A 13589-nucleotide genomic window follows, 5' to 3' on the forward strand; every position below is an offset into this window, starting at 1 on the left:
ACGGAAGGAGGGAAGTAGGCAGGGAGGCGGGCTGCCTGCGCTCGGCCCGCCGCGCTCGCTGTTGCTGCTGCTGCTGCGGGGCTGGGGCTGGAGCTGGCGCTGGAGCTGGCGCTGGAGCTGGAGCGGGCTGGGAGGGGCGCCGGTGGGAGCGCGGAGGAGGGAGGAGGCGGCGGCGGCGCGTGTGGCGGGCGGGAGGGCGGCTGGCACCAGCCTTGTAAATAAACTGCGATGCTGTCTCAGGCTCTCCGGTCCGGGTGCCGCCGCCACCACCGCCCCGGAGCGCCTGTGCCAGGCTCCCGCCGCCAAGCGCCCTAGCGCCTCCGCGCCGACCTCGAGCGCCCTCACCGGCTCCTAGCGGCCCCCAGTCCGCGCCCCTCGGGGTCCCCCGGCTGACCCGCGCGGGATGTGACCTCTGCCCCCACCCCGGCCTCCCCTGGTCCCCAGGAGGCACGCCTTTGCCTGCTTTTGGGGGGGAGGGTGGGGAGGGGCGCACGGATCATGGCATTGGAGTTCCCGGGCTTGCAGCCGCTGCCGCCGTCTGGTCCACGCACCCCGAGTGCCCCTTCTTCCCGGAGCAGCAGCGGAGAAGGCGAAGCGGCCGGCGGGAGCGAGGCAGATGGGGCTCAAGGCGCGCAGGGCGGCGGGGGCGGCTGGCGGCGGCGGCGACGGGGGCGGAGGAGGCGGCGGTGCTGCTAACCCAGCCGGAGGGGACGCAGCGGTGGCCGGCGATGAGGAGCGGAAAGTGGGGCTGCCGCCTGGAGACGCGGAGCAAGTCACCTTGGCGCTGGGGGCCGGAGCTGACAAAGACGGAACTCTGCTGCTGGAGCGTGGTGGCCGGGATGAGGGGCAGCGGAGGACCCCGCAGGGCATCGGACTCCTGGCCAAGACCCCCCTGAGCCGCCCAGTCAAGAGGAACAACGCCAAGTACCGGCGCATCCAAACTTTGATCTACGACGCCCTGGAGAGACCGCGGGGCTGGGCGCTGCTCTACCACGCGCTGGTGTGAGTACCTGGCTGCTCGATCGCTCGGGCGCCCCTCGGCGGCGTTACTGGGGTTTGGGTGGGGGCTGGAGCCAAGGAATTCAATGGGGCTTTAAAACACCCAGAACTGCTCTTGGGCCTAGGAGGGGCGAACCTCCCCTCGGGGCGTCTTTTCCGCTTCTGAGTGCCTGGACACTAGTGCTTAAAAGATCTAAGCGTGGTTGCCCGATTCGGTGCTTGGTGTCCGCGCGCGCCGGTGCGCATTTATAGCTCCTTCTGGGATGTTGGTTTGGAAGCTTTAAAGAATGATGTGATTTTTCATAATTAATACGATTGTTGGACTGGACAAAGCGGCCCTCCCCTGAGTGCTCTTTCTCCTGAGGGTGGATACCTTTTCGTGGGATCGTCGCGGAGTTCAGAGAATACATCCTGGAACTGGGAATGGGAATACTGCACAGTGCCCATAGTGACGGGCGTGTGTGTGTGTGTGTGTGTGTGTGTGTGTGTGTGTGTGTGTCGCGCGCATTCCCTTTCCCAAGGCTCTGTACTTGTAGAGAAAAGAACCTGATGTTTCACTAACTGGAGGCTTGAATTGGCCAAAATGCACATCTTTGGGTTTCTTTTAGGAACAGGAAGGTGGAGGATTTCTAAGCCTCCGCCGAAGGGTTGAGCTTTAACAGAGAGAGGGCTCGGGGATTATTTTGGTTTGGAGCATAGCTGTGATTTGCGTGCTGATATTCCCTCAGCCTAGGCTGCCGCCTCTTCTTGCTTTGGCTGGCCCAGGCACTGAGCATGTGGGCGGCCTGGTCTGGAGGTTTGTCTCCAGCCATTCTTCTTTTCAGACAAGTTCACTGTTAGTCTCCAGTAGACACATAGCCAGCAGAAAGATGCACCTCCTGCTACCCCTGACCTCAGGAATGGAAAATCCATCTGTATTAGAGGAAAGCGGGAGAACGATAGCCCCGGTTCCTCCCCAAGGACTGGAGATTCGAGCTGGCAGCGTACACTCCTGGGTTGGCAGGGAACATCCAGCTACCAACCGCCTCCTGGTCTTGCCTCAGTCATCCTAATGGTTGCCTTTTAGAAAGCTGTTTGGATGCCAGGATTTTGGCAGAAAATGGGCCATAGCTTTGACACTGTACCCCCTTGTGCCCCAAACAGTAGATTCTCCTCTTTGGCTTCCTCCTGTTGAACCACAACTGAAAAGGTCCAAGGGTTCAAGGGAGCTTGGAGTTAGTTATGCTCAACGGCTGGGCTCCTTGGTTCGAAGAGCTTTTCCCTGATTTGGCCACCAGGTGGGGCGTCCACACAGGCCCGCAGACTGGGCAACAGGTTTCTTCTGAGGTTACCAAATCTGGAGAAGCTGGGAAACTGAGGAACCAGAGGAGGAAGGTGGATTTGCGATGTTCAGGCCTTTGGTGTCTGTGTGCATGTGTATTTGCAAATGTTGGAAGTATCTGGCTAGCGAGACGGCTTAGCAGTCAGGTTTTCCTTTGCTCTGGTTAAGTGGTAAAAAAGAGATTCAAAGTACATTCTACTCTGTCTGTGCCACAGTGTTTAGTTAAGTTGAAGTTAACACTGAATATGCCATAGGGAACCAAAGGACAGCAAACTGTTTGCATGCACACAAACGTGTACTTATTGATTGGTTCCCAAACTTGAGGTCCCTCTGGAGCCTGAGGACTTCCTCTTCTGCTGCCTGTGCCAGTCAGCATTCAAAGCAACACTTTTCCCATTCTGAAAAAGGAACAGGTAAGATCTCTATTGACAGAGTTTCGATGTTATTCTCTGCTAGCATTATTCCATCACCTGGAAGCAGATGTCAGAACGCTAAAGCCTGTAGCCTCCCTGGGAGGACCTACGAGATTTTGGAACTATGAGGGGAAAGAGTCATAACTACCCAGGCATAGTCACATACACACATAAACTTATTTTGGTTAATTTTCACAGGATTTTATGAGATAGATTTTATCATTTCCATTTTAAAGATAGGAAAAATTAAAGAGATAGCCACTGGCCTAAGATCATGCATCCAGTGCTCCCAGAGCTTACATTGGAGTACGGTGAGTAGACTCTCTAGCTGAGCCCAGATCCTTACTCAAGCCCTCTGCCTACAACTGGGGGGCTTTCGGTGTTTTTCTAGATGTTTCTGGGTGCTCTCTTCCCCATTGGTAACACAGGGCCCTAGGAAGACTTCTGACCATCCCCCTTTCTTAATGCACAGTAGGAGAAGGGGTCTTTGAATCAAAGCCAGAGCTTGTCAGAAGCTAAGGAACCACGTAAACATGAGATGGGTGGCTCCTGGAATTGTAGATTCTGCTAAATTCGAAGTTATGCAGGAGAGCTCACACGGGTTTAGGTTTGAGACTCTAATATCAAAGCCCACTTAGTGCTTAGCTGGATCATGTGCCCTTTCTCCAGCTCAGGCGAAGGTCCGATCAGATAAACAGAACTGAAACTTGCATTGATGATTCAGGATTTTGCAAGGCATTGAAATTCATACTTCAAAGCATCCATTATCCTGCTCAGGGCTGAGCTAATGGCTGGAGGGGCCAGGAAATTGGGCTGACCGTGGGCTCACAGCCTAGTGCCTACTTTTTCTTTCTTAAATGAATCAGGCCTATGAGATAAGAATTTTTTTCTCTTTCCTAAAGATAGAATACAGGAAATGTGGAGATCAATCAAAATGTTGCTCTGCTCCCTTTGTATTAAGGCAGATCCTCTACTTTCTCTTATCTGTCCATCATCACTTTCACCCAGCTCTGCTGTCACCACATCCAAGAAGTCTTTCCCTGATACTGCAGCCTGCAACAGACTTATCCCGGTGCTGCAACTGCCTGGCTGTATAGTTTTGCATTTGGATGGATGCGTTTGCCTGTCTGCCCCATTGAGCTGAGAGCTTTTGAGAGCAAGACTGTGGTGTTTTTAGCATTCTCAGACACCATCAGTCTGTGGAGCTCATAGTAGGCACTAAGTAAGCATTTGCTGCATGAAGGCCTGAGACGATTCTCTTAGGATCCTGGTTAATCAAGATTTTGCTGCCACAGCTCTGCCGTTATCACAATAGTAAGTAGCTAAAATCAGCATTACAAGACTTTAATGAGGAGAGCAGTCCTTGGGAGTGTTGGGATGTGGGGAAAGGAATTATGTAGGAGCCACCAGAATTATTAACTCTGGTGAGGCTAATTACAGTTCTGCTCTTTCACCCTTTGGTGAAAGAGGTACTGATGTAATGCAAGTGTGCTGCACCTGGAATTCACATCCAGACTTTACCAAAGTCTCTGTGATTTTGCAGGAGCTGAGTTGGGACCTAGAAGTTGGCAATGATAGATTGTGTCAAGGAGTGGTTTCTGGGTTTATTGCAAACATTACATGTGAATGCAATGAGCTCAGCATGAGATGCTCAATAATCACTAGTGGATTGTGAATTAGGGTCTCCTTAAAAGTCACCACCATCTGGCTCTGTGGCTGTCCTGAGGCTCTCTGGGACTCTCTCTTCTTATTAGTGGAGAGTTGCTGGCCTCATCTTGGCACTGTTGCTGGCTTGTCACAATACATTCTGCTGCCCTAGCCATCTCTCTTGCAGCCATAGAGGTTGACAAACCAAGGAGAAACGATTGCAAGAAATACCCACTGACTGTTGGCTGAGGTGGGCTGGCACCAGGGATATCTAGCAATGCTAGAGGATGAGACACATTAATCCCACAGCTATCTTATCTAAAGGGTCTGGCTAGTGAACTTTGCAAGGGAGTTTTATGCAGGATGCCTATGGATATGAAAATACTTAGACACGTCATTGTGAGCACACAATAAGTGAATAAGTATCTTTTGCTTCTCCTCTTGAGCATATTTAATCTGCCATGTTCTTGCATCCTTCGTGCAATCCATGTCCCTGCCCTTTGACATAAACTCCTTTTATCTTTGTCTTCATTTTTCAGAATGCTCTGTCTTCCTCCTGGCTCTCTTCTTCATATCATGGTCAAGCCACTCAAGAAGAATGAGCCAAGCAAGGGGTTGACATCGCAGCCTCCAGATGTCGGGATAGTGAGGTCCATGCTGGGACTGTGACCCCATGTGTATGGAATTTCACTGTCTAGGAAATGGACTCACAGCATGGGCCATCACTGGCCATGAGATTAAGCATGCTTCCTTTACAGGGGAACCTGAGGTTCTAGGAAGTGAGGTGATTTTCTCAGGAGCCCCTGACGAGGTGGAGCTGGGCTCACACAGGTGTCCTCAGCCACTCATGGGACTCACTTCACTATGTCATGGTTGTACAAAATAGAGGAGGACTGAAAATGCCCCCTCTCAGGTCAGGAGTCTTGTTGCATTTTGGACAAGTTCCCTGGAGAACCCACCATTTGCTGGTCAGCGGACTGTGTTTGGAATAGCAAGACTTAAAACTTAGACATGTATGAGAATCATCTAGGCAGAAAGCTGCCATAAGTGAGAAATCTGTCAGATTCCACTTGAACTAAAGCTATCAAACATATGTATAATAAGACAAACTAACCTTACCCTTATCTTGCTGTAATTCTTCACATATGTACAACATACTGGCCATAGTGTTCCACATGCCCTTGATCTAAGCAAGAAGAAATAGTAGATAAATTCAAACTTTAAGAATTCTTGCCAAGTACATGGTATGATCTGTTTCAGAGGGTGTGTGTCATGAACCAGTCAAGAAATGAACTGGTGAAAGATGAGGACTTTATAGTTTAAAGCAGGCTAAAGAGATAAAACGATCAAATGCAATGCTTGATCTTTTGTTGGCTCCTGAGTTCAAAAACTGAAGTAACAGTGAAGGATATTATGATGGGGATATTTAGGAAATTTGAATATGGGCTACAAATTAGATAACATTATTGTATCAAAATTGAATTTCTTGAATGCGATAATTGCATTGCAGTTATGTAGGTGGATGCTCTTATTCTGTTCTCTTTTTTGCTCCATTTTTTGGTTGGAGAATGGTATTGTGTGTGTGTGTGTGTACAATGCACACACCCAGAGGAGAGAGAGAAAGAGCAAAGATGGCAAAAATATTAACAATTTTGAATCCAGACAAAGAGAATGTTTGTATGCATTTTATTATTCTTTTCACTTTAAAATTTAGAAAATTTAAAAGGTTAAAACAACTTTAAAAGCAAGAAGCAAACTAAATACAAATTCACGAAACACAGTCACAAATACTGATGACAGGCATTGTTAGGTGAGCCCAACAGGAAGCTGGTCCATGAGTCCTGTATACCGATCATGTCACAATATCCCCAGTGGCCACAGCTTTGCCCACACAATGACAAATATGGGGTGAAAAAGATGCAGCTTGGTGTGCGCCACTTGCTGCTGTGAATGCTGCACCTGCTGAGTCCTCACGGAATCCATGCGGAGTGCCTTCCGCAGAGGGAGATGAGCCTTACCTCTTCCTCTCTGGAGAGAACAAGATATGAAAAAATGAAAATGATCAGCTATTACTCGAGCAAATGGGATGCTGGAAGGCAAATGAGGAACCCAGGAAAGCAGAAAATTGCTATCATTCGGGTCTAAAATGTCCCCAGAGCCAAAGTAATGAAGATTTCTTACTCAGAGTGGTGCCGTGGGGAGGCTGTGAGATTAAGGGGTGCGGCGTATCAGAAAGAAGTTTGGGTCATTGGGGGTGCACCCTTGAATAGTGTGTTCCACTCTTTGGTTCTGCCTTGCTTCATCACACGCTTCCACCACCACGAGGTGCTATCTTGTCACAGGCCTAAAGCAAAGGGGCAACTTACTGTGTACTGAAACCCCAAAAACTGTGACCCAAAGTAAATCTCACCTCTTTTTAAGCTGGTTATATCAGGTATTTGTAATAGCGATGTGAAGGGAACTAACACAGAAGGTACTCTTTACCCTCTTTTGTGGGCGGTATCAATGGAAACCTCTCCAAGGTGGCTTTAAGCAGCAAGGGATGCAATGTGGCCATGTATTGTGTGTCCAGTTAATGACCAGTCCCTTGCTTGGACAGTGGAGTGCTCAACTCAATTCAATACTAATTTATTTTAGTACTATTTGGAAAACCCCACCTCTGTTTTCAGTTAGTTTATGGTGCTGGGGATAGAACCAGGGCTCACTTACACTGGGTAAATATACTTCCGAGCTACACTTCTAACTCCTTAAAAATTCCACAAACATTTCAAAGTTTCGTAAATCAACAGTGATCCTGTGTAGTTTTCCTGAGGATCAGTGTCCTACTCCATTTTGCTTTTTGTCTTGGTCTAGCGATTTTGCATAATGCAAACAAGATCTGTTCAATCTTTTCACTACTGAGATACTTTCAGGGAAGGCAAGGGAGAGTCTTGCTTCAAAGTCAGTCTTCAGATGTGGGCTGAGTGAAAACACTTTCTGTTGCTGCTGCTGTGCTCTGTGATTCTGATTTGGGTGACCCCAGGCAGCTCTGAGCTTGCTGGCAGTGCATTTGATGAGCTTTCAGGAAAGCTGCACTTTTTATGTGATTTGGATTCCTCACTTAATCCCCCAGTCTGCAAAATGGGTGTCACAGTGCCTGCTCCATGGGGTTAGTGTAAGAGTCCATGAGAGGGTTTTCAAAAATGACTGAGAGGACAGCATTCAGAGATACCATTTTACTATAGATCTAGAAGGTTCTAGATCTGTGCATCACTGCATTTTAAAAAAATGGGAAGGTATCACTATGTAGCTCAGTACTGTAGCTGCAGGGCTTTGAGCTTCCCTAAGGTGACTGGCTTTTTGAAAAATAAAAAAAGTAAAGAATTTGGAAATAATATGATAGAAGTCTATACATTTTGGGATCAGATCTAGTTTCATAGATGCCATGTAGCTTAGTTGTCTGTGTTTCTAAAAATAAATTACTGCAGAGCAGGTAACTTATAAAGAGCAGAAACTTATTTCTTACACTTCTGGGGGCCAGGAAGATGCAGTTGCTGGCGGATTCCTTGTCTTCTTCCAAGACTGTACCTCGAATGCTGAGTCCTCCTGAGGAGAGTAACACTATGCGCCCTTGTGGTAGAAGATGGAGGGCAAAAGGACAGAGAATGAGAAGCCTCTTTATGTGGACCATAATCCCACTCACACAGGGACAAGACCCCTGACACAATCACCTCTTAATGGCTTTGCCAGTTTTGGAAGGGACCATTGAAGCCACAGCAGGTAAGAATGAAAATCAGATTTCATTCTGTGTAGCCCTGCTGGGTGAGATTTTTCATTCGCCACAGAAACAATGGAGGAATTTGAACTGTTTTCTTCAAAGAATGAGTGAATCAGGAACAAGATTTCTTCTTTCACATAACTTATAAGAGTGAAGAGCAAGTCCTTTCATGATGGGTGTGGAGTATCCTGTAGATAGGCTCTGATTTCTTCTTCTGCTGAATACCACTGGGCCGGTTTCCCTGATTCTTCCCTCTTCTCTGCTCCTTTTCCAAGAATTCTGTAAGAGTATATTAAGATAACTAACCAGCATTTTAATAATAAAGAGCATCTTTACTTTGTTCTGTAGTTTATGATATCCATCTTGAGCAGCAACACCATCTGTTCCATGTCAGGGTAACCTGATTTCTGTATTTCAGTAGCCACAGCAGTTTCCACAAGTGGCTGCAAACAAATCACTGAATCTGGCTTTCTAAAGCCAGCCTTGTAACCAGAGGACTGGGCAAGCTTAGCACTTCTTCGCCATTGACTCCCTAGGCTCTTGGTAAACTCATCACAGGTGTTTAACTTCATTCATACTTTTGTGATGTCTTCTTGGGGGCCTGGGGTGAACTCTTGTCCAAGAAGAATTGAAAATACTGGGCTCTGTGCTCATTCATCCTGGCCATTTGTCCCAAATGGGAAAGCACCTAGTGCTGGAAAACTCCTTCACTCTACTCTTGCCCTTTTCTCAAGTCACAGTGTCCACTGTCTCGCTCTGATGCTCCTCTTCCTAGTGATGCCAGTCTGAAAGAAACATGAAATCAGCAAATCTGATACAGTTAACAGTTAATTAGCACACAGTTACTTAGCAGGAGTTTAAGGGACGTATGGGTCCAGCATGGGGAGAGGTACTTGGTGTCTTACAAAAGGCAAGAGCTTTCAGAGTTGAGCAACATGCTGAAAACAGAAAACTAAGATCCAGGCAGTCAGGAACTTGCCTAAGGTCCTGTGGCTGACAAGGGCAAGACATGGAAGGTCTTCTTGCAAGGCCAAGCTCCCAGCAGCTGTGGGTGAGTGAACCACCTTTCCAAAACCTATTTCCTCTGCATTTGCAGTTGTTTTTGGATTGGAATCAAATGATATCCCAGTTGCGGTTTTTAACTTTATTTCACAACAGGTGTTTTGTTCAGAATATTTATTTTTAAGAAGAAGATGGATTATTGCTCAGGACCACACTTTCTTCTGGATTCCTGCAAGTGGTTTATGAACAAGCAGAAAACAGAGAAAGGAGATACAGGCTGGCAAATTGCGCATCCCACTCTAGGCTTTGGGGGCCTCCTGCCAAGAAGAGTCTTTCTTCCTGCTGTACTCATAGGGCTGAGATCCTCTCTTCTCTACTCAACTCCCCTGAGCCTGCTCTGCACCAAGAGTCCCTATTAGCCAGTGTCTAGCCTCTACTGAGTGCAGCTGAAACCATCATTCAAATGACAGCTTAAGTTGTTTATAGTCCCCTGTGAGCAGCACTTCCCTTTTATTCCATCTGTAGACACCTAGTTTATTGCCATTAGTAATGCCCCTGGCATTTAGGGGCATTTTTTTTGTGCCTTTGGGTAGGCATTCTGAATTTTCTCCTGAGGTTCAGTGGGGACCCCAGGAAACACTGGCCCAGATACCAGGAAACTCAAGGTCTCATCTAGAGGTTTCAGCTGATTGGCTTTGTAGTTGCTCTGTCTGTCATTTTGCTTCTCGTAGCCCCCGTTTCCTCATGATACCCTCTGCCTTCCAGCTTGCTGAAAGGACTAAATGGAGAGTTTGTAGCATTCAGTAGTAACACTGCCCTTTGCTGATCTGAGTCTTGGTTTGGGTGTTCTTAAAAACTGAAGGAAAAGATTAGTGCAAGTGGTTTGTTTAACAACAGGTTGAACTCTCTTGTCTCACTGTCTCCCATTTGAGGAGTCTTTTTAGACATTTCTCCCTAATCACCCCAACCATGAACTTCGAATACCAGGACTGTTTCTGGGCTTGCTATGTAAGAAGAGTAAGACTTTTTTCACCCCATCCCTGGAGAAGAAATCTTTCTCCTCCAAAATAATAATATCTTTATTGATTATTACTATTTTTGTGGTGCTGAGGATTGAACCCACGGCTTCACATATGCTGGGCAAGTAGTGCTTTATCAGTGACCTACATCACTAACCTTTTTATTGAGAATGTACAATTTAGGAAGTGATGTTAAGAAATATTTGAGAAGTAAATAGCATTGAAGGATGTGAGGAAAGTAAGACAGGGAAGAAAAAGTAGGCTAAAAGCATGCATTATCAAATAGGTCACCAAAAGTGGCAACTGAGGCTCAGTCTTCCTTTTGACCCAGGGGTGTGGAATAAAACAGCTTTACATGATCCTTGAGCTCTATGCAAACTGGCTACTGCCTGCCTTATTCCTTGAGGTGGGAAGTAGTTTTTTTGTTGAGCTAATGGTATGTCTGCATATTACTAATTTTCACCAAATAAAGCAGAGGAACTTTTCAATAAGCATGAACAACTTCAGTCCTGCTGACTCTGAATCTGAGAGGTTTTGCAGTACTTTAAAGGAATGAAGCATCTAATTAATTTATAAGCTGAGATACATTAACATTTCCCAAACAAGACTGAAGCAGGTATTTTGATTGCTTTTACACATTTCTTGTGGAGAAGATAGCAGGATCCTGCTTATGAACCGTGGTGCTCTGACTTCTGTCCTTTGCCTAGTTTTGGTTTTCTGGGAAGTAATTAGCATTGTTCTTCACAGTTCCAGATTACCAAAGATAAAGTTAAGGTTTCTTTTTGTATTCTTCTTTGGTATTCTAACTTGGGAAAAATCTTATTTTTGGCTTTGCCATGCATGCACTCAGATACCTGCTGACTAAACTCAAAATGCAGATCAACTGTCAGGACTGTTCTCAGGCCTCATAGACACCAGACCTTGAGCTGGGAATAGGGGTTGAGTGTCAGTTTCTGCACTTTAGGAGGTCGTGATGGAGTAGGTAAGTAATTGCACTGTGGTGTGACAGTCACTCTAACATATGCATATGCCGAGCCTACTTGATGTTCAAGCTAAGTTGTCTACAGTTTAGATGGATCAGGGAAGGCTTCCCTCAGCAAGATGCTGATTTTGTCATGAGCATGGGGTTGACACTCTCCTCTGTTCTTTATTTTTGACCATCCTTGACTGGGTTATGTATTCTAAATTAAAGTCTGATTTGTTCTCACACTGAAGGAAAGGGGCTGAAATTGACTAAAGGGAAAGTGCAGTCATCACTGACAACTAGGTGAAACTTTGGTTGTGCTATCTAAAGATGCTGAGCATTTGGTTCTTAGCTGTATATATCCTAAATGCAAACATCCATTCTTCCCAGTCTAGAGTCTGCTGCAACAAATGGCTCTCCAGATACTCCAGGATAAATGAACACATTATCAGTTCATGGTGGGTGTGCAGCTGTAGTGACAGGCACAGACATGGGCATGGATTAAATACTAGCTTTTAGTCCTGGCTGAGTCATCTTTTAGCTGATTAACCTTGAGTAAGCCACCTAACCAGCCTACATCTGTTCCCTTGTCTGCAACACAGAGATTCCTGTCCACATGGTAAAGTGGAGCCAATGGAATGGAGCCTAGTTTATACTTGGGTAGGCACTGGATAAGGGGCTATTACTTCCTTACCCTTTTTCAGTTCAGCTAAGATAAGAATGGTTTCAGTTAATAAAAGTAATCTTGACGTCAATATCATGATTCCTGTCCTAAGGATGAAGTTCTGCTCAATTTACCATTGTGGTAAAAGGAAGAAATTTAGACTAAGAAGGAAAGAGAAGTGTATCTTAGTTACTTTTCTGTTCCTGAGACAAAATACATGACAGACAAAGCCAAAGGTGGAAGGGTTTATTTAGCTCACAGGCTATAGGGGTTTAGCCCATAATCAGCTGGCTCCAAAGCAGGTTGGCCTATAGCAGTGAAAGACAGCAAAAGCGACAAGAGTGTGAGGTCACACAGTGTCTTTCTGTTCCTTATATTGTATCTAGTGTACCCACCCAAAGGTGGATGTAACATTCACACCCTTAAACTTAGCATTGGACCATGAATCAATCACAGACTAAATTTAGTCACCTCTGAAAATTCCACCCCGAGACTGTGAGGCTTTAGAGAGATATCTAGACACAAATTTAACAACCCACCTCTTGCCCCTCAAAGACTCATGAACATTCCTGTATGCAAAAGGCATTTAGTCCTTCTCTAAGGGTTTCCAAAGTCCTAACAGTTTCAGCATTAATGAAAAGCCCAAGTCCCAAATTTTATCTGAGATCCAAGGCAAACTCTTAGTTTTGAACTAAGAGTACAAATGAAAAGAAAGTTAAACACTTTCAATATGTGATGGCACAAGATAGAAATTTCCATTCCAAAAGTTACATATTGGGAGACACAAAGGAATGGGACCAAAGTGAACCCAAAATCCAGCAGGGAAAGCATTAAGTCCTTGAGTATCATATGCAACATCCAAGGAATTCTGTGGCAAGATTTGGACTCCAAGGCCTGCCCCTATGGTACTGTCTGTTGTTGTAGCTCCCATGGTTTCTGGCTTGGGACCACTCTGCTCCCCCCTTGAAGTTTTCCTCATGCTCCTGGCTTCTCCAAACTTCTGGGTCTCCACTGCACCTACGGTCTCACACTCACAGCCTTATCCACCACCATCTCAGGAATACACTGCCTGGCCTTCAGGCCTTCTTCTGAAATCTGGGTAGAAGCCTTTCTGATCCTACAACTTTCCATTTTGCACCCACCTAAAATTAGCACCATGTGGATGAAGCCAAGGTCTGCTATCAGTTGGAGCAGTAGCCAGACTTGCTTTTCTCTTGGCCCTAGGGGTTGAGTGCCTGTATTGCTGAGCACTCTGAGTCCAGTCCTGAGAGACAAATTCACTACTACATCACCATTCTAGAACATGGTCCTCTCAGACATTCTTCTCAAAGAAAAACCTTTCATTTTTGCAATTTTGAGATTTCAAGGGGAGCCTTTCTGCTTCTTGTGATGCCTTCAGACCATCTTTTCTATTCTCCTGCTCTTCAGAAATCAAGATCTCTTCTCTGTTGTTGCAGTCCACAACTTTACTGGTCTTTCTTTCTGGCCAACTTATCCTTTTAAGTCATTCTTATAGGCTCTCTGCTCTTGATTCTCAACATAAACCTGTTTTAAAACCCCCAAAAGTAACCATGACACTGCCTCAATATTCAGCTTCCTTGAAATTTCTTTTCAGATTAATTAGTGTACCATCCTTAATCTCAGTCTCAGGCAAAGTCTCTGGACATGAGCAAAACGCAGACAAGCTTTCTTCCAAACCATAACACATATTGTTTGGAGTCTAACAGCCAATGCAGTTCTTCCCAGTAAGAACCTCATAAACCTGTTCTTTACTGCAGAATTTCTATCAGCTTTCTAGTCTTC

General features: G+C 46.0%; 1 protein-coding gene across 1 annotated transcript in view; it reads left to right on the forward strand.

Moving 5' to 3' along the window:
• Nucleotides 1–606: 606 nt before the first annotated feature.
• Nucleotides 607–13589, forward strand: part of Kcnq3 (potassium voltage-gated channel subfamily Q member 3) — a 313472-nt gene continuing 300489 nt past the window's right edge. The window contains exon 1 of the mRNA XM_063231065.1: nt 607–1002. Within this exon, the coding sequence (XP_063087135.1) occupies nt 617–1002 (386 nt within the window). The 5' untranslated portion in view covers nt 607–616. The remainder of the gene's footprint in view (nt 1003–13589) is intronic.

This window comes from Cavia porcellus, unplaced genomic scaffold (genome assembly GCF_034190915.1).
Source record: "Cavia porcellus strain 051 isolate PalLab524CR breed Dunkin Hartley unplaced genomic scaffold, mCavPor4.1 scaffold_19, whole genome shotgun sequence".
NCBI classification, from domain to species: domain Eukaryota; kingdom Metazoa; phylum Chordata; class Mammalia; order Rodentia; family Caviidae; genus Cavia; species Cavia porcellus.